General features: G+C 44.7%; 1 protein-coding gene across 1 annotated transcript; it reads right to left on the reverse strand.

Moving 5' to 3' along the window:
- Positions 1-609: 609 nt before the first annotated feature.
- On the reverse strand, positions 610-5,182 carry LOC146813629 (uncharacterized). The gene is made up of 2 exons (XM_085610349.1): positions 3,868-5,182; positions 610-1,305 (listed from the first exon to the last, which is right to left on the reverse strand). The coding sequence occupies exons 1-2, from the start codon at positions 3,895-3,897 to the stop codon at positions 610-612; spliced, it is 726 nt and encodes a 241-aa protein (XP_085466475.1). The 5' UTR covers positions 3,898-5,182.
- Positions 5,183-26,705: the final 21,523 nt, after the last annotated feature.

Raw genomic sequence — 26,705 nt, forward strand, 5'->3', positions numbered from 1 at the left:
AGCTGGGAGGGCGGGGGGGAGGGGGGGGGGTTTAATGTGTTCCACAACTTTGTATTTCTAGCTATCCGTCTATGCATTTTATTTGCTCTAACAATTGTTGCTGGAACATGTAAGCGCCGGGGGTGTAGTGTGGCGCCAGAGATCTGCAGGGCAGATGAAGGGTTGAGAAAGGCTCTTTTTCTCCTAGAACGGTCTTGGTTCTCTTCATGCAAAGTTATGCCACCTTTATCTAGTGGAGGACGTGTTTGTGGATGTGGTCTTTCCCTGGGGCTGGGTGTCCCCTCCCTCTATGTCAAGTACTATCCACACAGTTTGTTGGGTTTGGTGTTCGTTTATTTCTTTCAGGGTCTCTATGTTAATATCACATAGGTAGGTAATGCAGCAGAGTGTCCTGGTCCCTAGGTGTCACCGGGCGGGTTCTTCCACTTGGGCCTCTTCCAGGTACCCCAGTCTCTTCACTCAGGTGTTTGTGGGTTTAGGCACGCACGGGGAGGAAATAGAAAGAAAAGAAACCAGACTTTAGCCTCCAGAACAGTACGGATATGGGTTTACCAAGGAGGGGAGGGGCAAAGGCAGTGCTGACCGTCACCAGGGCCCTGTCGCCAGTGTTTAGGTGCCTAGGGGGAAAGGGATGTTAGGTGACTGTTTGTGGATGCCCCTCATGCGTCCCCACAGCCCACGAAAGACTCCCAAATACCTGCTCGGCACTTGCCTGCTGCCACGACCCTCCCCCGGGGCCGTGGTGATGGGAGACCCAGTCTCCTTACTTTCTGGGAGATCAGCGGTCTCAGGGGCAGTGCTCCACGAGCTGTCGTTGTCCTGTTTCTCCTCCGCGCCGTTCGCTCTCCACTCTTCCTCCTTATCGATCGCTCTCCACTCTTCCTCCTTATCGATCGCTCTCCACTCTTCTTCCTCCTCGTCGCTCGCTCTCCACTCTTCTTCATCCTCGTCGATCGCTCTCCACTCTTCTTCATCCTCGTCGATCGCTCTCCGCTCTTCTTCCTCCTCGTCGCTCGGTCTCGCCATTAGACAACCTCTCGTCTCCTCCAGCCAGCCTCTTGTAGCGGAAGCACCCGCCTCTTCCGGAGAAGCAACTAGTCCGTCTCCTACACTTCCCGGAATACCGACGGCGGCCATGTTGGGTCGGTCGCCGCTGGCGTTGAGATGGTCAGGGGGTCGCTCACCATCACACTGCCCTTCCCCCGGGAATGGACGTTCGGGCCATTCAAGCATCGGGACCCGGGAAAGATAGTCCACATTCGTTTGGAGTTTACCCGGCATGTGAAGGGTTTCAAATGAAAAAGGCTGTAAAGAAAGAAACCACCGTAAGATCTTTGGATTGGAGTCTTTGTGGAGAGAAAGCCATGTGAGAGGAGCATGGTCAGTGAGTAACAGGAAGGGGCGTCCCAAGAGGTAATACTGTAGGGCCTCCATCGCCCATTTAAGAGCAAGGCATTCTTTCTCGATTGATTTCCCTGGGATACAGCTTTCTACTGAGGTACAGAATGGGACGTAGGTCACCGGAGTCATCCGGTTGGGACAACACCGCTCCTAGGCCCCTCCCTGAGGCGTCGGTTTGAAGTACAAAGGTCTTCTGGAAGTCCTGACATACAAGGACGGGGGCTGAACAAAGAGATATTTTTAACTGTTGAAAACTCTCTTCTTGTGGTGTGAACCAAGGTATGCGTTTTCCACTATAGGCTTTTGTGAGGAGGTCGGAAAGGGGGCTAGCGATTTCAGAGAACCGGGATATGAACCTTCTATAATACCCCACTAGTCCAAGGAAGGAGCGTATATCTTTTCTATCCGCGGGTCGGGGTATGTTTGTGATAGCCTTTATTTTGTTGACTTGGGGTCTTATGCAACCGTCACGGATATCATACCCCAGATATTCTATATGGTTGGTACCGAACGTAGTTTTCTTAGGATTGAGCGTCAGACCGGCCTTCTCTAGGGTTTGTAGGATAGCCTCTAGATGAGTGAGATGGGTATTCCAGTCGGGACTATACACAACTATGTCGTCTAGATAGGCAACCGCATAGTGTCGATGTTGGGTCAAGAGGGCATCCATCAACCGCTGAAAGGTAGCAGGGGCCCCGTGTAGGCCAAAGGGTAGTACTTTAAATTGAAATAACCCAGAGGGGGTTGAGAAGGCCGTTTTCTCTTTGGCTGTTGGGGAGAGAGGGATTTGCCAGTAACCTTTCGTTAGGTCGATTGTGGTCATTACTTTGGCCTCTCCTAAACGCTCGATTAGCTCGTCTACCCTTGGCATGGGATATGCATCGAACTTGGACACTGAGTTCACTTGGCGGAAATCAATGCAAAAACGAATGCTGCCATCAGGTTTTGGGACTAGGACTACGGGAGACGACCAAGCGCTATTGGAGGGCTCGATTATGTCTGCCTTTAACATGTCTTGAACTTCTTGATCTACTGCTTGTCTTCTGGCCTCGGGGATGCGATAGGGCCTTAGTTTAATGGGTTGTTTCGTATTGGTGATGATTTCATGTTCCACTAGTGTCGTTCTCCCTGGAATCCCTGACAGGACAGAGGAGTATTTATCACACAGCGTGAACATTTGGTTTCTTTGGGTCTCGGTCAGTTGGGGTCCCAGCTGTAGGGATGATCTTTCTTTTGGGTCTCGGGGTGGGAGGAGTACTTCTAGTGGCCTGTTCTCTGTGATGTAGCGGACGGCTGTCTCCGGACTAGAGGTGTGGGCTGGGGGTTCCTCCCAGGCTTTAAGGAGGTTTATGTGGTATATTTGACCTACGTCCTTTTTGTGCGGGACAGCTATTCGGTAGGTGACAGGGGTTACCTTATTCACTACTTTGTAGGGCCCTTGCCAAGTGGCTAGGAGTTTCTTTTCTGAGGTTGGTAAGAGGATAAGTACCTGATCTCCAGGAGAGAATTCCCGAAGACGCACATGTCGATCGTACTGTTTTCTCTGTCGGTTTTGTGCACTCTCCACGTTGGAGTGGACGTCCTCCCATAGGGAAGATAAAGTGTCTTTTAGTGAGGCAGAGTATTGAAGGAGGGGTTTTCCTTCGTCCTCGTCCCCGGTCCACTGTTCTACGGCCATATCCAAGAGAGTTCGTGGACTTCTTCCGAACAAGAGTTCGAAAGGTGAGAACCCTGTGGACTTTTGTGTATGCGTCCGGATAGCAAATAGAACGAGAGGCAGCTGCCGGTCCCAATCCCTTCCTGCTTTGTCTATGCTTTTCTTTAGGATGGTTTTTATTGTTCGATTATAACGTTCCACCAGTCCATCCGTTTGAGGATGGTACACTGATGTACGTATTTGTCTCACTTTCAGAATGTCGCATATCTGCTTCATCAGGCGGGACATGAACGGGGTTCCTTGATCGGTTAACAGTTCAAGGGGGAACCCTACACGGGAAAAGAATGTGACCATAGCATGGGCAACCGCTGTAGTTGTTATGGATGACAGGGGTATGGCTTCTGGATACTTTGTGGCGTAATCTACCAATACTAAAATGTATTGGTGTCCCCTAGCAGACGGGATCAGGGGTCCTACCAGATCCATTCCCACCCTTTTAAACGGTACGTCTATGATGGGTAGGGGTTGGAGCGGGCTTTAGATATAGCAGGGACGTTAATCAATTGACAACGGGGACAAGCCGCGCAGTACCGGGCGACTTCTTGGTATACTCCCGGCCAATAAAACCTAGGTAATAGGTACTTTAATGTGTGTTCCTTGCCGTAGTGCCCGCCCCCTGTTTGGCTGTGGGCTAATGCCAGTACCTGTTCTCTAAAGGGGCGCGGGACTAACAACTGTTCTTTTCGTTTGTCCCCCTCCTGAGATATTCTGTATAACAACCCCCTTTTTATACAAAAGAAGGGTCCTACCTTGTTCTTCCTGGACCTGCTCCCAAGCATTCTGTAAGGTGGTATCGTCTTTTTGGGCTGCTCTGAAGCTCCGTCCTGTTCCTGGGGATAAGTCTGGGGAGGTAAAGACAGGGGAGGCTAAGACAGCTTTGGTGGAAAGATACCTGATCTGGTCTTCCCTCTTTTCCCTTCGTGTTTTTGGGGTCTTGGGGGAAGCTCCCTGTAACTCTTCTTTGTGAAAAGGGGCATCACACAGCCATGTTACCGGGTTTGGAGAAAGGGTGGATGTCTGTAGATAGTCGTGGAATCTGGGGAGGTCTGTTCCTAGCAAGACTCCTTCAGGGAGGGCTGATACTACCCCCACCCTTCGTAACAGGGATTCTCCTTCTATATCGAGGAGGACTTCGGCTAAGGGATACAATTTCTTCTCACCGTGAACACAGGTCACCTGTATATAGTCGTTACCTATGTATTGAGATTCGCGTACTAGGGTTTGGTCTACAACTGTGTGGTGACACCCAGTGTCTAAAAAGGCGAGAACGGGTTTTCCGTTTATGTGTATCTTTTTTCTATACCGGTCAGGTGCTGTTCCTGTGACAAGTATACGTCCCCGGGTATACCCCACTTCCATGGGCTCTTGTGGGGGAGGTCGGGAAGGACAGTGCCGGGCAATGTGTCCCCACTCAGCACAGCGGAAACACTGGGGTCCGGACTGGATTTGTCCGGAGGGAGTAGTTTTGACCGGAGCCCGAGGGACCGCTTGCCCTCTCTGTTCTACGTAGGGTGTGATGGGTTTACTGGGAGGTTTTTGGGGGCATACATGGGTTCGGGTCAGAGGAACTTTGAATTTAGGGGAACGGTGGTAGGCACAGGCGAGGTCCACGGCTACCGTAACCGAGAGGTTGGGGTGTTGTTTGACCCATGCTCTGGTGGTATAGGGTAAGGCCTCGAGGTACTGTTCGAGGTATACTTTCTCGGTAAGGTCATCAACGGAGGAGGTGGTGGGTTGCAACCACCGATTTCCCAAATCCCGTATGCGATAATAGAGGGCCCTTGGGTTGTCACCTGCAGTCCATTTCTCTTTTCTGAATCGGGACCTATAATATTCCTGGTCGCAACCCAACCGTTTCAAGATGGCCCTTTTGACATCGGCATAACTGGTGACCCCGGCTGGGTTGGCGGCTTGATACACAGCCTGTAGCTCTCCCGACAAGAGAGGCGCTATGTATTGTCCCCATCGTTCGGGTGGCCATGCGGCAGTAGATGCCACCCTCTCAAAGTTTACAAAGAAGTCATCAGGGTCATCTCCTGGTTGGAACTTCTGCAACACTGAACCCGGGACGTTTGGGTGTACCCTGGCGCTGGCTATAGTGTCAGTAAGGCGTTGGATAGCTGTGTCTTGCACTTGTTGGTTGGCTGTCAGGAGGGTTGCTTGATCTTTTACAGCGGTCTGCAGAGCTTCTCTGTCACGCTGCGCTAATTTGGCTTGTTCTTCGAACACAAGCTGCAGATGGCGTTGCCCTTCTGCCAACTGGGTAATTATGGTCTCCATGGTGGGGTTCTATCTTTTCCCAAACAGAGTGAATCCCACTTCTGACACCACTTGTGGTCTTTCCCTGGGGCTGGGTGTCCCCTCCCTCTATGTCAAGTACTATCCACACAGTTTGTTGGGTTTGGTGTTCGTTTATTTCTTTCAGGGTCTCTATGTTAACATCACATAGGTAGGTAATGCAGCAGAGTGTCCTGGTCCCTAGGTGTCACCGGGCGGGTTCTTCAACTTGGGCCTCTTCCAGGTACCCCAGTCTTCACACAGGCGTTCGTGGGTTTAGGCACGCACGGGGAGGAAATAGAAAGAAAAGAAACCAGACTTTAGCCTCCAGAACAGTACGGATATGGGTTTACCAAGGAGGGGAGGCAAAGGCAGTGCTGACCGTCACCAGGGCCAGTGTTTAGGTGCCTAGGGGGAAAGGGATGTCAGGTGACTGTTTGTGGATGCCCCTAATGCGTCCCCACAGCCCACGAAAGACTCCCAAATACCCGCTCGGCACTTGCCTGCTGCCACGACCCTCCCCCGGGGCCGTGGTGATGGGAGACCCAGTCTCCTTACTTTCTGGGAGATCAGCGGTCTCAGGGGCAGTGCTCCACGAGCTGTCGTTGTCCTGTTTCTCCTCCGCGCCGTTCGCTCTCCACTCTTCCTCCTTATCGATCGCTCTCCACTCTTCCTCCTTATCGATCGCTCTCCACTCTTCTTCCTCCTCGTCGCTCGCTCTCCGCTCTTCTTCCTCCTCGTCGCTCACTCTCCGCTCTTCTTCCTCCTCGTCGCTCGCTCTCCGCTCTTCTTCCCCCTCGTCGCTCGCTCTCCGCTCTTCTTCCCCCTCGTCGCTCGGTCTCGCCTTTAGACAACCTCTCATCTCCTCCGGCCAGCCTCTTGTAGCGGAAGCACCCGCCTCTTCCGGAGAAGCAACTAGTCCGTCTCCTACACTTCCGGGATTACCGACGGCGGCCATGTTGAGTCGGTCGCCGCCGGCGTTGAGATGGTCAGGGGGTCGCTCACCATCACAGTGGAGTATGTGCAGCTGTATGTAAACTTGGTATAATTACCATACATTTGGAAGTTTAAGTGATAATGAATGAAAAGCTGTGTCAAAGGTCATACATAGATGTTGTATGATAAACAGGAAAACAATGAGCGTTGGGGATGTCCTAGCATACCTGGAGAGTGCACCCAGATCAAGACTTTCTGACTGCAGTTAGAGGGAAACCATTGATTCTAGGATGGACAGTGCCTGCTAGTCCTACCCATTTTGGAGCCTGCCCAACAGGACTGAAGATGGCGAAGCTTTTGCGATCAGTGCTTAGCAGCTGCAGTTTAGGGCCTCCAGTGTTATTGAATAGAGAAGACATGGTGGCTGCTGTGAGAGAGTCTCTGGGTTATGGGAGAGAGCGAGAGTGGGGATTTCTCTCGCTCATCACGACCGAATGCTGTCCATGTCATGAGGATTTCTGAGCAGGAGATGAGCCTATATGAAACATTTTTGTAGCCTAGAGGTACATCCCGTGAGGTAATTCTAAGCAAGAATTACACGGGCTGAAAGCAACAAGGAAGAGTAGAATGTGCAGCCTTCTATAAATAGGTTCAACTTTCTAGTCTGTGCTATTGGTTGTAACATCGATCAGTATCGTGGAATGATGGAGGTTTGAGAGACTGGGCTGCTCATGCTGGGTAAGTACCAGTGTGGATGAATGAGGCGGTGGGTACATTGCATAAAGTACCATGATGAGGGTATTTCTACTGTAGGTGTTATTAGTGGTAGTCTTGTTATTGGGCGTGGATAATGAGGGGCTTGGGTGAGGCTTTGAGGGAAGCCCTTTTCAGCTCAGCAAGGACTATCTGTTCTCATTTGTTCCCCCCACCTCCAGCTTACTGCGGAAGCACAGAACAGAGTTGAGGATACTAAGCTGTTCATCTGCTTGGAATATTGTGGTTATATTCATCAGGAGTACAGAACCAGCTCTTATTCTAGTACACAAGGAGGTGTAAGAATGAGAGGCGGCAAATGCCAACCACCCCCATTCCAGCTCAAAGAGAGAACGCCAGCACTGCAGACAGCAGATGAAAGAGGGACATCTACAAAGCATTTTCAAGAAGTCTAGGGTTGAGAAGTATTCCTGTATGTCTGCGCCATATCATGCACATGGATTGAACTTTACATATTCTAACATCTGCCATCGCCCCACCGTGCCAAAAAGATATGTTGAATCACCAGAGTTCAGCAGCCGCAACAGTCAGCTCAAGATCAAAGCCAGATATGTTCCCAAATGTAAGACTTGTTCAATTCCATGGAGACAAAACCAAATCTTTTATACTTTACATTTCTGATCACTAATCTTCCAACAGTTCTGGATACAGAAAGACTGGAGTGCCGCCAGAAGAGGCCGCCATACTGTTTACACTGCACACGAACAACAGAAGAGACTGAATACAAAAGTACAGGCTGAGCCAGCATGTTTACCACCAGACAACTACAGCAAAAGCTGCTTTGATTTAATCTAAGCCATTAATGTACAAATTAAATAATTGCTCCCTCATCATAGACCCTCTTCTGGCCATTAATGTACATATTAAATGGGTGCTCCCTCGTCCTAAACCCTCTTCTGGCCATGAATGTACATATTAAATGGATGCTCTCTCGTCCCGGACCCTCTTCTGTCCAAGAATGTACATATTAAATGCGTACTCCCTCGTCACAGACCCTCTTCTGGCCATTAATGTACATATTAAATGGGTGCTCCCTCATCACAGACCCTCTTCTCGCCATGAATGCACATATTAAATGGGTGCTCCCTCACCATATACCCTCTTCTGGCCATGAATGTACATATTAAATGGGTGCTCCCTCATCACATACCCTCTTCTGGCCATGAATGTACATATTAAATGCGTACTCCCTCGTCACAGACCCTCTTCTGGCCATTAATGTACATATTAAATGGGTGCTCCCTCATCACAGACCCTCTTCTGGCCATGAAACTAAGAGTTTCAACAAGCATTGGCATAGCCAATAGGTCTCGCTTTCGGGACCTTATAAGTATTTAGTTATGCAGCACAATATCCTTAGTGCTACAATGTTTACTGTTGCATGGTTAAACACTTATAAGGTCCCAAAGGCGAGACCTATTGGCTATGCCAATGGTTGTTTTGTTAATGCCATTCATCAACTCCCTGGAGCAAGATGTCCCCAGGACCCTGGGGAGCTGCCCAGCTGGCAGGGATGCCGAATGGCGCAATTCCAGAGGCACTTTCCAGTCCAGGGCTCTCCTTCCAAAAATCTTTGATTCCAAGTGAGTTATTCCGATGGGATTAAATTTCGCCAAACCAAACCTTCAACTCCCACAATGCAGTGCACCAGACTCTCAAATGATACCATCAGGCTGAAAAATGTATAAACCTGTGCAGACCTGCTTTAGAAAATGTAACTAACATGAAGATTTATCTAAAATCCCATAGTACCGGTTACAGAAACCCAAGGTGAAATTGGGGTTTTACGGTCAAATGAAAACGTTTTTAAAAAACATTTTTGCTAACTAATTGTTTTACCGTGAACATCCAGAACGCATACAGCCACACAGGCAGCAGCAGTGCAAGTTCCCTCCCACAAATGAGGCAAAACACGAATACAGATTAAGGGCCATATTTACAAGCCCCTTGCGCCACTTTTGCGTCATTTTTAACATGGAAAAAGTGACGCAAACGTGGCGCAAGGGACTTGTAAATAAGCCCCTAAGTATTTGTTTTTTAATGTTTTTATAACGCTACACTACATTGCGCCCTTTAAGAGTAGGCTGAGAGAGGAGGGTGGAACATCCGCGCAAGCTCCCCTCGCGTCCTGAAAGGCACAGAGGAGGCAGGCGGAAGTGTAACCCCACAGAGAAGGTCACAGCACAGGCAGCAGCGGCGCAGAACTCCCTGCGCACTGAACAGGTACAGCGGCCTCAGCAGCACCACACGCCCTTGGCTCTCACAGCCACACAAGGCACATGGAACAAAAGCTACCCCCAGGCACGCCGAACAACCATTCCTCATGTAAACAGAACATATACACTATTGATAACGGAAGGACAGATCCCCTCATCCGCAAAACTACAGCCCTCGCACGCAAACCGTGCACCAAGGGCAGCAGTTATGGAAGCGTGCATAGACAAAGCACTACAAACGCAATTCTGCAAAATGTGAATGAAGCCGGCGGCTCATCTATACATTCTGAAAGTATATGGTAAATACTGAAGTTAATAATTTACTAAGGATTGGAGCTAATATTTTTGAAAAAAAAAATATAATATAATATAATATAATATATATATATATATATATATATATATATATATATATATATATATATATATATATATATATATATATATATATATATATATATATATATATATATATATATATATATATATCCAAAATACATCCGCTCCTTCTGGACAGCCAGCCCCATGGAAGGTGGCGTACACGCCGGCGAAGCAACCGGCAAATTATCTCCAATTAACCAAAGTTTCGTACGCTCTCAGGCAGGTAAGAAACACGACCAAAGTAGAAGTGATCAGGTTTATTTCATGACGCGTTTCGACTGCGTCCGCAGCCTTGCTCACATGAAGATAGTGCAACATAGGGCAGCTCGCGACTAAATACAGTGGACACGTGACCGTGACAGTCACAATAGAAACAGGACTAGAAATGGCCGCCATCTTGGAAAGGTCAACGATCAAAGTATAATACATATAACGAAATGCAGAATAATTATGCAAAGTGAACATGTCACAATGGACGAAAAATAGAATGAAATAAAATAGAAGGCTATAGAGCAACATGACATATGTGCTCAGCGTACACAACACGCTAATGCATGAGTTATACCATCGTAATGCTCCCCAGTTGTCCGGGTGATAGTCAATGAAGTTTTTATACATGAATTATGTAAACAAAGATTATTAGTCAGCCAAAGTTAAATACTATTGTACATCATCTTTGTATCAAAAGAAATAATTATCAAGGCTCATAGCATATGCAGATCCTATGTGCAATAAACATCTTTAAACTAAAATGCGATCACATAATGTACGTTACAATAACTCGTTTTCTCAAAGGCAGTGATCAATAAAGTATATACAAAAAATAATAAGTGCGCCTAATCTGCAACTTCTGGGATTGCTGCGTACACTGGAGCAAAATGCAAAGAAACTTCTCAGTATATGTGTACAGCCCAGAGTATCATTCCGTCCCATTGTTGTATGATGTGGCAAGAGGACAGCTGCAATTCCCTCCCTCAGCGTGCGTTAGCTCATTGTACACCAAGTCCGTGTCCGACGGTAATCTGAACTTGACGTATAAAGATCATATCGGCATAGTGCTTGTTACCGAAATAACTCATTGAATGACCAAACCTCAGTATATACAGAGTATAAAATGTCAACAGTACTAGAATAGTAGGTCTAAGCATGGTGCCAGTAGACCTGTACTGAAAAAACAAACTACGATATTACTGAAGAGTAAGTATCAAGGCAAAGTGCTCAAGAGGAAAATTAGGCCTCTAAAATGGTAAGTCTAGGCCTGGGGTTAGGATATAACATAACGAAACCTAGTAATTAAAAAATCCGAAGTGGTACACTGAGAGGGAATGTAAAGTCAATGTAGATAAAAGTACAGTATTAAGCCCAAAAGAAAACCACTTATCCTGAAGTTGAATCGTGCCCATCATAGGAGTCTTCAGTCGCAGTGCAGTGCCCAATACTGACGTGATGGTGATAGAGTGACATTGAAGAAAAGGTTAGGTAACCAGTGAAGTGAGTAGGTACCTTCCTTCTCTCCTGTAAAAAATCGTGATATGCATGGATTAGATGATGAAAGTTTGTAGGATTATCAATGCATCAGATAAAAATGAACAATGAAATTACTTAAGAGTTTAAGTAGAATAGCAGAAATTAGAAGAGAGATTATAAAAACATGGAATAAAAATCACATAATTATGTAGTACACACTGCATGTATATGAGCCTGATAGTCCAAAGTGACAAGGGTCCACTGTAAACTGAAACATCCACATAGATGTAATAGTGCTATACTTTTAGTCTTTTTTTAAGTGGATCGACATTTCCTCGTCTTGATTCATACCCCATGGGGCTTTAGTTTGTAGATCAATAATATACCTGGACTCTTTCTGTCTAAGTTTCAGTGTTCTATTCCCACCTCTGTGATCTATGAGAACTTGTTCCAGAATGAAATACTTCAGAAGAGAAGAGTCTGAGTAATGTCTCTCCTGAAAATGGCGCGCCACAGGATATTTGGGGTCTTTGTTGTTAATCGCCCGCTTATGTTCCAATATCCTTTTCTTAGCCATAAGGGTGGTGCTGCCTATATAGCATAGGTTACAGGGACATTCGATGACATATATAACAAAAGTAGTACTACATGTAAGGAATTGGGTTATCTCTCTGCGATTAAGGCCTTGTGTGTAATCCCTGCGGAAGGGGCTGGCCGAGCAGGCCTTACAGTGACCACACGGAAAAAATCCATTCAGATTTTGAATCCCCCTTTCCGGTGTAGCAGTGATGTCATTGTGAACCAATATGTCCCTTAGATTCCTACCACGTCTGTATGTGATGTTAGGTCTGTTCTTAAATGTGTGGCCTATACTAATGTCATTTTTAAGGGTATTCCAATTCTTGGACAGAATGCGTTTGATGTTATCTGATTCAGCATTATAGGTGAGAATCACTCTAGTCTCTATTTCACTGGTGTCTACCTCTCTGGTAGTGTCTTCTCTAAGTGTTTCTTGTCTGTCCACCCGTTCTACTCTGCTGATAGCTTTCTTAAGTACCCAGGTAGGGTAACCGCGGAGTTTAAATCTTTCGATCATCTCTGCGCTTTCCTTGTCAAAAGTTTCTGTACTACTGCAGTTCCTTTTTGCCCTCAGCAGTTCGCCAAAAGGAATACTCCATTTGAGAATGTCTGGATGACTGCTGAGGGCATGTAAGATACTGTTACCTGCAGTGATTTTACGGAAAAGGGAGGTCTGAAGTGTGTTTTCCTTGACCATGACTTTGACATCAAGGTATTCGACCATCTCAGCACTGATGTTGCCTGTAAGGTGTATATTGCGATCATTGCAATTAAGCTCTTCAATAAAAGCCTGTGCCTCTGAATGACTACCTTTCCATATGATGAAAAGGTCGTCGATATATCTGAGCCAGAGTACAACCTTGTGGAGTTCTTTGATGGTGATTTTTTGAGAGAATATCTCTTCCTCCCAAAGACCCATGAACAGGTTCGCGAAACTTGGGGCTAGACAAGAACCCATCGCGGTACCGATGAGTTGCTTGTAAATGGTACCGTTGAAGACAAAGATATTATTCGTGAGACAGAATTGTATCATCTCAATTATCATGCAGTTGTGTTCCCAGTATCTTATCTGTCTAGATTTGAGAAAATGATTACATGCAGCGAGTCCCTGCTGATGGTCGATAATAGTGTACAGTGTGTGCACGTCAAGAGTAATGAGAAGCAGTCCTGTCTCCCATTTGATGTTTTGTAATTTACTGAGAAAGTCTTTAGTATCCCTCACATAGCTAGGAAGAGTAATTACATGTTCCCTTAAGAAATGATCCACGTATTTTGAGATGTGTTCTGCTACGCTCCCTATGGAGGATACTATGGGACGTCCAGGTGGAGTTAGTGCGTTTTTATGGACTTTAGGTAAGAGATACAGTACCGGTATTCTGGGAAAATCTCTTTTAAGGTAACAGTACTCTTCCCAGACCAGAATCCCTTTATCCTTCCAGGTAGTCAGTTTGTCCCATATAGTGATCACGCTGTCATTGTAAACTTCTCTAGTAATCTCCATATAGGAGTCTGTGTCACCCAATTGTCTGAGGGCCTCAGTAATGTATTGTCCTTTGTCTAGTATGACCACATTGCCGCCTTTGTCGGCGGGGCGTATGATTATATCTTTGTCTGTGGCCAATGATTGTAAGATTTGTCTTTGGTTGAAAGTCAAGTTGTTATTTAGTTTCTGTTTGTAGTGTGTTTTCTTTCTAAGCTCAATTAGGGCTTTAGTAACATTGTCATGGAAGGTGTCAATTCCGTCATGTGGTAGGGTAGGAAGGAATGTAGAGGGGGGTCTGAAACATGTGGTGGTAGCAGAGTCATATGAGATATCCATCTCACTGAGCATTTCTCTATCATCCCTGAATGGCAATTCCGAGTCAGTGACGTTATTCAAATCAAATAATGTAGTCAGGGTATCTAGATCCCCTATTGCTAGGTTATCAATGGCGGCTCCCTGTGTCTCTGTGTTGGTGCCAGTGTTAGAGCCAGTGTTGGATCGTTGGCGACGTAATGTGTGCCATTTTTTAAGCTTGAGTTTCCTTACATATTTAAACAGGTCTATCCTAGTATCTACATAGTTAAAATTTGATGAAGGACAGAAGGAAAGGCCTAGACATAGCGTATGTTTTTCTATATCACTTAAATGTCTCTTCGAAAGATTGATAATAGTTTTATTAACCATATCTGAGTCCATTAGTATGTTCGTTTGGAGCGCGTCTTGTTGCTTCCCATGCGGCCCCTTCCTCTGCCTCTTCTGCCACCGTTGTCTGATTCGTTGGCGTCTGTTTCTACGACCTCTCGACCTCTGCCTCGTCCTCGTCCTCTTTGGCCTCTTGTTCTCGGTGTTGGCGTGCCCCTCGTTTGTCTTGTCTGTCTCATTGTCCGATACTCGTCTAAAAAAGTAATCGTACGAGTGCTACGTTCTTCTCCCGATGTCTCTCCCTTTGATATGTCTGATTCAGTGTCACTCGCCGTTGAAGCCCCTGATTTTTCTGCTTCTTCAACGATATTAGTATCAGTAGTTGTTGGTGTCTCTTTATGTTTGTAAAGGTGGTCATATTTGCGATTAAAGGTTAATATTCTACCGCTGTCATAATCCTCATAGTCTCTATTCAATTTCCTCTGTTTGCGACCTTTGATGTCTTCCTCATGTTTAAGTAATCTCTCCTTCATATCTGCCATTGCTTTATTATACGTTTCTGTGTTCAGGTTTTTTACGAGATCTTCCTGTAGGTCTTTAATTTCTTTTAGCAATAATTCACGATCAATCCAAGCATATTTGATCAAAATCTCAAGCATACGTCTGGAGCTGAGAGCCGAGTTTTGGGACCACTCCTCAAGCATTTTCGGATTAGGTTTCTCGTATGAAGGGGTGATAAAGATCCTCAATCCCCTCGGGGCCATTTCTTGGTCCACATAATTTTGTAACGAAATGGCCTCCCACCACTTAGATATTTCTGCTCTTTTCATCTTCTCCAATTTCCTTAGTTTTTCTTCTGTGGTACGAGTTTCGGGATTAGTTTTGTCTGTTTGATTTTTTTGTCCCGGCTTCCGTGTAAATAATGTTAGAGCTGCCGCTCTTCTATCGGCCTCATCCTCCATCGTGCACCCACCTGATCACGCGGTGCTATCAATGTTAGGAAGTGCGTTACCTGCCCCCCTGGTACGTAATACGTAATATAGGGTTCCTTCTGCCGTGTTACGGAGTATGTGTATCAGTGCAGTCCATCTATTTAAGCAACTTGATGGAAATAGAAAACGGTACGTTTGTCACACCGGTAAACTCTCCTACGATAGAGTGCTTCGCTGGCGCAGGAACAACAGATAATAGAGAAATACCCTCACGGTCATCTGTGCATTACAGTCATTAAGGGTTGTGAATTGTTCCATACGTGTAACGATGACATCAAGCGTAAGGTAACCACCCGGTGAGAGGACCCGCTGCCCTGGTTAGAACACAGATTCTTGGGCATCCGCCGATGCACGCTAAATCTATTCTGCCCTAGGGGCGGAGAACATGACACACGGGCTTACCTTCGCACTTCGATCCGAATTCACTGCTCGTGGTAAAGCGTAAGATCCACTGCTTGCTCCGAAGTGGCCACGGCCGGTACAGCGCTGTCCGCAAATTTCATCCAAAATACATCCGCTCCTTCTGGACAGCCAGCCCCATGGAAGGTGGCGTACACGCCGGCGAAGCAACCGGCAAATTATCTCCAATTAACCAAAGTTTCGTACGCTCTCAGGCAGGTAAGAAACACGACCAAAGTAGAAGTGATCAGGTTTATTTCATGACGCGTTTCGACTGCGTCCGCAGCCTTGCTCACATGAAGATAGTGCAACATAGGGCAGCTCGCGACTAAATACAGTGGACACGTGACCGTGACAGTCACAATAGAAACAGGACTAGAAATGGCCGCCATCTTGGAAAGGTCAACGATCAAAGTATAATACATATAACGAAATGCAGAATAATTATGCAAAGTGAACATGTCACAATGGACGAAAAATAGAATGAAATAAAATAGAAGGCTATAGAGCAACATGACATATGTGCTCAGCGTACACAACACGCTAATGCATGAGTTATACCATCGTAATGCTCCCCAGTTGTCCGGGTGATAGTCAATAAAGTTTTTATATATGAATTATGTAAACAAAGATTATTAGTCAGCCAAAGTTAAATACTATTGTACATCATCTTTGTATCAAAAGAAATAATTATCAAGGCTCATAGCATATGCAGATCCTATGTGCAATAAACATCTTTAAACTAAAATGCGATCACATAATGTACGTTACAATAACTCGTTTTCTCAAAGGCAGTGATCAATAAAGTATATACAAAAAATAATAAGTGCGCCTAATCTGCAACTTCTGGGATTGCTGCGTACACTGGAGCAAAATGCAAAGAAACTTCTCAGTATATGTGTACAGCCCAGAGTATCATTCCGTCCCATTGTTGTATGATGTGGCAAGAGGACAGCTGCAATTCCCTCCCTCAGCGTGCGTTAGCTCATTGTACACCAAGTCCGTGTCCGACGGTAATCTGAACTTGACGTATAAAGATCATATCGGCATAGTGCTTGTTACCGAAATAACTCATTGAATGACCAAACCTCAGTATATACAGAGTATAAAATGTCAACAGTACTAGAATAGTAGGTCTAAGCATGGTGCCAGTAGACCTGTACTGAAAAAACAAACTACGATATTACTGAAGAGTAAGTATCAAGGCAAAGTGCTCAAGAGGAAAATTAGGCCTCTAAAATGGTAAGTCTAGGCCTGGGGTTAGGATATAACATAACGAAACCTAGTAATTAAAAAATCCGAAGTGGTACACTGAGAGGGAATGTAAAGTCAATGTAGATAAAAGTACAGTATTAAGCCCAAAAGAAAACCACTTATCCTGAAGTTGAATCGTGCCCATCATAGGAGTCTTCAGTCGCAGTGCAGTGCCCAATACTGACGTGATGGTGATAGAGTGACATTGAAGAAAAGGTTAGGTAACCAGTGAAGTGAGTAGGTACCTTCCTTCTCTCCTGTAAAAAATCGTGATATGCATGGATTAGATGATGAAAGTTTGTAGGATTATCAATGCATCAGATAAAAATGAACAATGAAATTACTTAAGAGTTTAAGTAGAATAGCAGAAATTAGAAGAGAGATTATAAAAACATGGAATAAAAATCACATAATTATGTAGTACACACTGCATGTATATGAGCCTGATAGTCCAAAGTGACAAGGGTCCACTGTAAACTGAAACATCCACATAGATGTAATAGTGCTATACTTTTAGTCTTTTTTTAAGTGGATCGACATTTCCTCGTCTTGATTCATACCCCATGGGGCTTTAGTTTGTAGATCAATAATATACCTGGACTCTTTCTGTCTAAGTTTCAGTGTTCTATTCCCACCTCTGTGATCTATGAGAACTTGTTCCAGAATGAAATACTTCAGAAGAGAAGAGTCTGAGTAATGTCTCTCCTGAAAATGGCGCGCCACAGGATATTTGGGGTCTTTGTTGTTAATCGCCCGCTTATGTTCCAATATCCTTTTCTTAGCCATAAGGGTGGTGCTGCCTATATAGCATAGGTTACAGGGACATTCGATGACATATATAACAAAAGTAGTACTACATGTAAGGAATTGGGTTATCTCTCTGCGATTAAGGCCTTGTGTGTAATCCCTGCGGAAGGGGCTGGCCGAGCAGGCCTTACAGTGACCACACGGAAAAAATCCATTCAGATTTTGAATCCCCCTTTCCGGTGTAGCAGTGATGTCATTGTGAACCAATATGTCCCTTAGATTCCTACCACGTCTGTATGTGATGTTAGGTCTGTTCTTAAATGTGTGGCCTATACTAATGTCATTTTTAAGGGTATTCCAATTCTTGGACAGAATGCGTTTGATGTTATCTGATTCAGCATTATAGGTGAGAATCACTCTAGTCTCTATTTCACTGGTGTCTACCTCTCTGGTAGTGTCTTCTCTAAGTGTTTCTTGTCTGTCCACCCGTTCTACTCTGCTGATAGCTTTCTTAAGTACCCAGGTAGGGTAACCGCGGAGTTTAAATCTTTCGATCATCTCTGCGCTTTCCTTGTCAAAAGTTTCTGTACTACTGCAGTTCCTTTTTGCCCTCAGCAGTTCGCCAAAAGGAATACTCCATTTGAGAATGTCTGGATGACTGCTGAGGGCATGTAAGATACTGTTACCTGCAGTGATTTTACGGAAAAGGGAGGTCTGAAGTGTGTTTTCCTTGACCATGACTTTGACATCAAGGTATTCGACCATCTCAGCACTGATGTTGCCTGTAAGGTGTATATTGCGATCATTGCAATTAAGCTCTTCAATAAAAGCCTGTGCCTCTGAATGACTACCTTTCCATATGATGAAAAGGTCGTCGATATATCTGAGCCAGAGTACAACCTTGTGGAGTTCTTTGATGGTGATTTTTTGAGAGAATATCTCTTCCTCCCAAAGACCCATGAACAGGTTCGCGAAACTTGGGGCTAGACAAGAACCCATCGCGGTACCGATGAGTTGCTTGTAAATGGTACCGTTGAAGACAAAGATATTATTCGTGAGACAGAATTGTATCATCTCAATTATCATGCAGTTGTGTTCCCAGTATCTTATCTGTCTAGATTTGAGAAAATGATTACATGCAGCGAGTCCCTGCTGATGGTCGATAATAGTGTACAGTGAGTGCACGTCAAGAGTAATGAGAAGCAGTCCTGTCTCCCATTTGATGTTTTGTAATTTACTGAGAAAGTCTTTAGTATCCCTCACATAGCTAGGAAGAGTAATTACATGTTCCCTTAAGAAATGATCCACGTATTTTGAGATGTGTTCTGCTACGCTCCCTATGGAGGATACTATGGGACGTCCAGGTGGAGTTAGTGCGTTTTTATGGACTTTAGGTAAGAGATACAGTACCGGTATTCTGGGAAAATCTCTTTTAAGGTAACAGTACTCTTCCCAGACCAGAATCCCTTTATCCTTCCAGGTAGTCAGTTTGTCCCATATAGTGATCACGCTGTCATTGTAAACTTCTCTAGTAATCTCCATATAGGAGTCTGTGTCACCCAATTGTCTGAGGGCCTCAGTAATGTATTGTCCTTTGTCTAGTATGACCACATTGCCGCCTTTGTCGGCGGGGCGTATGATTATATCTTTGTCTGTGGCCAATGATTGTAAGATTTGTCTTTGGTTGAAAGTCAAGTTGTTATTTAGTTTCTGTTTGTAGTGTGTTTTCTTTCTAAGCTCAATTAGGGCTTTAGTAACATTGTCATGGAAGGTGTCAATTCCGTCATGTGGTAGGGTAGGAAGGAATGTAGAGGGGGGTCTGAAACATGTGGTGGTAGCAGAGTCATATGAGATATCCATCTCACTGAGCATTTCTCTATCATCCCTGAATGGCAATTCCGAGTCAGTGACGTTATTCAAATCAAATAATGTAGTCAGGGTATCTAGATCCCCTATTGCTAGGTTATCAATGGCGGCTCCCTGTGTCTCTATATATATATATATAACCTACTGGCGGTCGCCAGTAGGTAGTTATAGTTAGGACCACGTTTCCATAGGAAAACCTCAACATTCTATTTTGAATAACTTTGGCGCCGGTCGACGAATCCTCGCGAATTTCTCAAAATAGGTGGGGCGCTACGCTCCGCTCCTACCCTGAAAGTCTCGGGGGGATCCGTCAAGCGGGGGCTGAGATAAAAGGGGGGTCCCAAAACGCGTTTTTCCCATGCATTTTTCCATAGGACCTTTAGAACGAGCTACAGCCCGAACGGCTGAACAGAATTACTCAAAATTTGGCAGAGAGGTAGTCCCTAGGTCAAGGAAGTGCCTTTTGTAGGTTTGGTGTAAATCTGTTCAGTAGATTCTGAGAAAATAGCCTTTAAATCAATATATATATCTGAGCCCGCTTACGGTACGCTTACCGTACGCTTACGGTAAGCGTACGGTGGCGTGCGCGAGCGCGATTCTGATTGGCTCTTAGATCTTAGTAAACATTCGAATCGGCCGAAACCAGGAAGCGGCGGCCGCCATTTTGTGTATTTCACTCTGAAAAAAAAGAGTGAAAACAAGGAAAGGGGGCAATGAGGAGAGTTACAGACCCCCTAACAATTGTAAGGGGGTCAAAGAAGGACAGAAAAGTACAAAAAAAACATTTATTGATTTTAAAAAAAATCACGGGGTACGCGTACGGTAAGCTTACGGTAAGCGTACGGTAAAAAAAAAATAAAAAAAAATAAATGAAAAGCAGATTTAAGAGTTTAGAAATTAGGGAGCTCTAAAAAGAGCTGTTGTGTTTATGGAGTCATTTTTTTAGTGGTACCTACAAGTAAGTACCGATGCAGAGTCTAAGGTTCAAGAGGAAGACTCTGTTCCCTTCATCATTGAAGTGCACACCATCTCCTCTATAAATGTCTTGCATGTCGTAACGCAAGTTGTTGTGGTAAATGGCACCCATACCATAGTCACGGAGGAAAGCAGAAACAGATTTGTTGACGTGCTTTCTTGCTTTGTCAATCTGAGGACAGAAATGATTGGACCAGTTCCATTTTTGCCTTTGGCATATGTTGGAAAACACAAAGGCAGTTTTAGGGAAAAGTGTAAACAGTTGTGCAAAGGTGTCCTTCATAAGCATTTCCAGACCTACCCCAGTCAAAGTGCCTAGGTCATTGCCACCACAGTGCACTATTATGAGGTCAGGGTGTTGGATTTGAATGAAGGATTTCACCAATGGCATCAATTGGTGCCACTTTAACCCTCTCTGACCAATCCATTTAATGTCTACATTTGGCAAAGCAAGGTCTCTCACCATATCTGTTTTCTCTGCAAACTTTTCACTCCAGAAGACATAGCTGTGCCCTACAATCCACACTGTGAACATCTTCAAAGGAGAACTGGATGCACTCAGGAGGTATAGTAAAGATATCTCAAAAAAGAGTGGGGGTCCTAGGGATAAAGTTTAAAGACTCAAATAGTTGTAATCCCCAGATCCACGAATTATAACAACATAAGCAACTATGAGTCTCGCCTGTATGAAAACCTTGACACAATCGTAAGGGAAATGCTAGTGCTGTGGGTTCATGTGTACATGTGTGAGTGTACGCATGGGTGTAAGATTCCCATCATCCACCCGAAGTGGTTTGCTTCATCATCTGGGAATTAAGGACTAATTTAGAGAACCATCTTCTACTTGACAAGTCGTAGATATTGGTCTCTTATATGTCCCAACTTGGTGAAAGGTAGTTTTGTTAGATGATGATTGGGTGTGATGGTCGCAGTGCTGGTGTGTGGTGATGGTGTATAAGTGCTGGTTAAAATATGTCTAGCAAGGTACTAAAACAACTTTATTAGTAGCTACCTTGTTGACAAACTCTAAAAACAGTGCTCTAACAGTTTCAAAATATAATAACTGTGTTAAAGAACGGTCTACATGTTTCTGCTAACGGATGTAAATCATCCTAGCTTTCGTCAGGACCTAGAAGCTACTGCGAAAAAACTGTGCAAATTAATGAAGTGGTTTATACAACCTGGACCCTGATAGGTGTCCAAGAAACTCCGTGGGCGGTAGTTTATATTCACTGACCTGCATAAATGGAGAAAAAGATAAAAAGAACACAACATAGCAAAACACCCTTCGCATAGTGTAATTATCAAGGTTTTACAAATAGAATCCAGCACAATGTCCGATAAACCAAATACTCTTAGATGTATTAAGACTGTGATAAGTCTAAGAGCTAAAATCGAAATTAGACGACTTGAAAGCACTTACCCTATCTGTGATGGGTGTGCGCCTCACCTCACCTGGCTACTGCTCAGGTTTAAGGAGGCCCCGCTCTGTAGAGAAAATCAGAGGGTTCAACAATGTTAAAACCTAGTGGTAGGTTAAAATTTAAACGCTAAAGCCCAGCCGCGTAATGTCAAGAAACGCCTAATCTCACTGAGAATCATTCGATAGCTACGATGCGCTCCGATGCGCTCGATCTTGGTGATGTTTGTAAAGACTTCGGTTACGGCCTGAGTAGGGGGCCGACTTGTTTCACTAGTATGGTGCGTGTCACGTAGCATCAACTCATAGAAGAATGACAGCTCACCTGTCCGTCGGTGCCTCTTGTCAGAACTGAGCTCGTAGGGGAGGCAACCTGCGAGGTGTCCGAACTCGGCAGAAATAGAGAATGCCGATCTTAGTTGTCATAGCAACCAAAGGGGAACCGAGGCTGACGTGCGGACGCTGATGTGACGTCATAGCGTTCCGTATATGAGCCTGGGAAATGTAGTATCAGACCCGATAATTCTAACGGGCTGCAGTAGTTTGAATCATAGCTCCAACCAACCTCTCGTATAGGATTCGGAGAGAATGTATGTTTGCAGGTAGTGTTTGCATAAAGCACCAGGTCGGTATTACGCCCGTTTCTCATTCTAAACCAGAGTAACTGTTAAAAAATGCGAAACAACTGGTATCATGATGTTGATAGCTTATGATAGACAAAAAGGCCATTCATGTGCGGAGCGGAAAATGCCTATAGAATTCTGCGCATCCTTGTGTAACATTACCGTTCATTTGAAGGGTACCAATGGATGTCTGCTCTTAGAGTGAGGCCCAAGGAATATCATCATTCAACCCATTGCGATCACTCTGGAGTTTGAAGACCCATTTCTGTTCCTTGTGGAATAGAAAGTTAGTGATGTCTGTTATGTGTGGTGGGATGAATGGTTGTTCAAGGACTAACCACCTGATGTCTTCTGGTTTATGATTTAGTGTAAGAAAATGGTTAGACATTTTAGTCGCTTGTTTTTTACGTCTAATAGTACTCTTGTGTTCGCTTATTCTCACTTTAATTTTTCGGGTGGTCATCCCTACATATTTCAGTGAGCAGGGACATGTAATCAGATAGATGACTTTCTCTGAATTGCAGTTAGTATGTTTGTTGAGAATCCAAGGTTTTGAGGTACCAATGTCAACTGATTTAGTGGGTTCAGTTTGTGGACAAACTGAACAAGAACCACAAGGATAGTGGCCTTTAACAGGTGGGAGGTGCCAGAGTGTAGATGTGGCAGGATTCCTCTTTGCTTTGGGTCGTGTGTGTACCAAATTGTCCCTGAGGTTAGTTCCTCTCTTGAACGAGAAAAGTGGAGGAGGGATTTCTTCTTTGTTCAGATTGAGAATCCGCCAATGCTTGCGTACCACTTGACATTACGCGGCTGGGCTTTAGCGTTTAAATTTTAACCTACCACTAGGTTTTAACATTGTTGAACCCTCTGATTTTCTCTACAGAGCGGGGCCTCCTTAAACCTGAGCAGTAGCCAGGTGAGGTGAGGCGCACACCCATCACAGATAGGGTAAGTGCTTTCAAGTCGTCTAATTTCGATTTTAGCTCTTAGACTTATCACAGTCTTAATACATCTAAGAGTATTTGGTTTATCGGACATTGTGCTGGATTCTATTTGTAAAACCTTGATAATTACACTATGCGAAGGGTGTTTTGCTATGTTGTGTTCTTTTTATCTTTTTCTCCATTTATGCAGGTCAGTGAATATAAACTACCGCCCACGGAGTTTCTTGGACACCTATCAGGGTCCAGGTTGTATAAACCACTTCATTAATTTGCACAGTTTTTTCGCAGTAGCTTCTAGGTCCTGACGAAAGCTAGGATGATTTACATCCGTTAGCAGAAACATGTAGACCGTTCTTTAACACAGTTATTATATTTTGAAACTGTTAGAGCACTGTTTTTAGAGTTTGTCAACAAGGTAGCTACTAATAAAGTTGTTTTAGTACCTTGCTAGACATATTTTAACCAGCACTTATACACCATCACCACACACCAGCACTGCGACCATCACACCCAATCATCATCTAACAAAACTACCTTTCACCAAGTTGGGACATATAAGAGACCAATATCTACGACTTGTCAAGTAGAAGATGGTTCTCTAAATTAGTCCTTAATTCCCAGATGATGAAGCAAACCACTTCGGGTGGATGATGGGAATCTTACACCCATGCGTACACTCACACATGTACACATGAACCCACAGCACTAGCATTTCCCTTACGATTGTGTCAAGGTTTTCATACAGGCGAGACTCATAGTTGCTTATGTTGTTATAATTCGTGGATCTGGGGATTACAACTATTTGAGTCTTTAAACTTTATCCCTAGGACCCCCACTCTTTTTTGAGATATCTTTACTATAGTTTTTGGAGCAGCCTTGGCTGCGGGTCCTCTGTTTGTACTCACGCAGCTAAGCGCATTGCGAGTACTTTCATTTCGCTGCCCACGCCGCCCCTTGTTTAAGGATGGCCGAACTCACTGGATTGTCATTTGATGACGACATGCTACAGTCGATCTTGAGCACCAATCCCAGTATCATAGACAGTCTGCCATCGGTTTCTAACAACACTATAGATGAATGGCAAACCTTACTCACTCTTAAAAAGTCTCATTCGCGCACATTCATACATGGCGCTATAATGACAGAATATTTAAGAAACAACAGTGCTCCCATGGGCCTGATAGTAACTAACACACCACGACTGTTTTTGACAGACAAAACTTTTCTCAAGGACTGGTCGCTCATCGCGTGGCGATGCACCCGCGACTGGCTGATCTTAATCATCGCTACAGCCAAAAAGGCAGCTGACCTTATCCTGGTAGAAATACAAACTTTAGAGGGCCAAATCAAAGCCACCATCACTAGTGCTTTATTCAAAAGAAATCTTGAGGATACCAACAAAGCCAACAAAGAGCACAAAGACACTATCTTATTGACGAAGATAGAGAAATTTAAAAAAGATTTAGCTAAGTTCTCCTTCGAAAAAGTCTACCCATATACTAGCGACACCTACATCCCTCCAGAATATAACAAAAAGGGCAAGAGGTATGGCTCAAACTATTCCTCATCAGGGACAGACACCCCCTCATCAGACTCAGAGGGCTCCACCACAGGGACACCGTCGCTAAGACAAAACTATCAGCGCTCACGGGCCAATAGGAGACGAGGTACACAAAACTATTATGACCAACCCAGACCCTGGTGGCCCCCCGCACCGTGGGGTTTTCAACCCTCACCATATGGTCCACCCATGCCACCCTTTCCTTGCCAGCCACCACCACCTACCCATTTTGGACAGCAACCTTTTTTAGGGCAAGGCCGTGGACGCAGCAGAGGCAGGAGAAGAGGAGGCTCAACACAACAGGTACACTGGCAAACAGACCAGCCACCACTGAACAGTTAGAACATATGAGATACACATGTGAACGTGACGAACTAGTGGTGAATCTAAGCCAACGTCAACTCTCTCCAACAGAACTAGAGGTCCTTAACAAAGGTTTAGGTTTTGTTCCAACCTCCATAGGTGACCCCTTCCAATTGAGATGTGAAATGGGCAAATTCTTTCGCAAAGTACGTCTACATTTCTTTTTCAAGAATAAAGACAAAGGAGGCGACAGGGTAGGTCAAGATGACCTATCAGTAGAAACCAACACAGGTCTTAGACCACCTTCAAATTTCTCACCACCTGCCCATTTAGTGCCGGATAATGTCAAAGTCTTTGAACAAGCTGTGACCAATGATGTTTCCTCTCTCTGCTCTAGAAGTAGGAGTGGCTACTGTAACCTTCCTCTTGTGGAGAAACAAGCTATGACAACACTATCTAATGATGACACCATTACCATCAAGCCCGCTGACAAGGGGGGAGCTATTGTCATTCTAGACTCATCCATCTATCGAATGGAATGCCTAAGACATCTAAACGATACTAATTCCTACCGGGTTTTGCCCGAGGATCCTACCACAAGATTATCAAAGGAGATTAAATACATGGTATATGAAGCCAAAGAATCAGGTTGGATCACTCAACAAGAGTCTGATTTCTTAATCACGACACATCCTGTCATGCCCTACTTTTATGTTCTTCCCAAGATACATAAAGCCACTAGACCACCACCAGGACGTCCCATTATCTCAGGGATCGGGTCTCTCCTGGAACCCTTGTCCACTTTTGTAGACTTTTTCCTCCGGCCTCTGGTCAAGGAAATGCCAACATTTCTTCAGGACACCAAAGATGTCCTCAGACTGTTACCTGAAACCACCTTTGACATCGAAACAGACCTACTGGTTAGTTTCGATGTCGAGTCACTGTATACCTGCATTCCCCAGGATGAAACATTAGAGGCCATCAGGGGTCTACTTGACACCAAAGATCTGGTCACGATTACCCCAATCAATTTCATCATGGAATGTGCCAGGCTGGCGATGAAAGAAAATTTCTTCAGGTACGAGGAGACCATCTACCTCCAAACCTCAGGCACATCGATGGGGAGCATTTTTGCTCCCAGCCTGGCGAATCTCTACGTTCATTTGTTTGAACAGAACAATGTGTTGACCAATACGAATCCCTTCCGTGACAAAATTGTCATATGGAAGAGGTATATCGATGATATTTTGGTGGTTTGGCGTGGCAGTGTGACTACCTTACTCGATTTCCATGCTTGGTTAAACACACAAAATAACTTCTTGAGATTCACTGTGACACACGACAAATGCAGATTGCCCTTCTTAGACATCGTCATTTACCCCTCACAAGGGACTTTAGGGAGTGAACTATACAAGAAACCCCAAGCGAAGAATTCTCTGTTGAATTTCCAGAGCCACCATCCTAAGTCCCTAAGGAACAACCTGCCTATTGGTCAGTTCCTACGTATACGCAGAAACTGTTCCACGAAAGAGACTTTTGACAAACATGCAGCCGATCTGTCACAGCAATTGCAAGTCAAGAAATATCCCAGACACTTGGTCAGACAAGCCAAAAAAAGAGCAGCTAACAATAATAGGGACGCTCTCATCGCGCCAGCTATACCAAAACCACCACTTAAGAGACTAACATTTGTAAACACCTTTAGCACACTGTCAAATGACGTGCAAAAAGTGGTACGCAAGCATTGG

This window comes from Triturus cristatus, chromosome 6 (assembly GCF_964204655.1).
Source record: "Triturus cristatus chromosome 6, aTriCri1.1, whole genome shotgun sequence".
Taxonomy (NCBI): Eukaryota; Metazoa; Chordata; class Amphibia; order Caudata; family Salamandridae; genus Triturus; species Triturus cristatus.

Excerpts from the sequence above, each read along its gene's own strand:
- LOC146813629 (XM_085610349.1), bottom strand. The coding sequence starts at position 3,897 with ATGCTTGGGAGCAGGTCCAGGAAGAACAAG. Across the intron at positions 1,306-3,867 it reads GCAGGTCCAGGAAGAACAAG|CCTTTTTCATTTGAAACCCT; the intron begins GTAGGACCCTTC and ends CTTTCTTTACAG.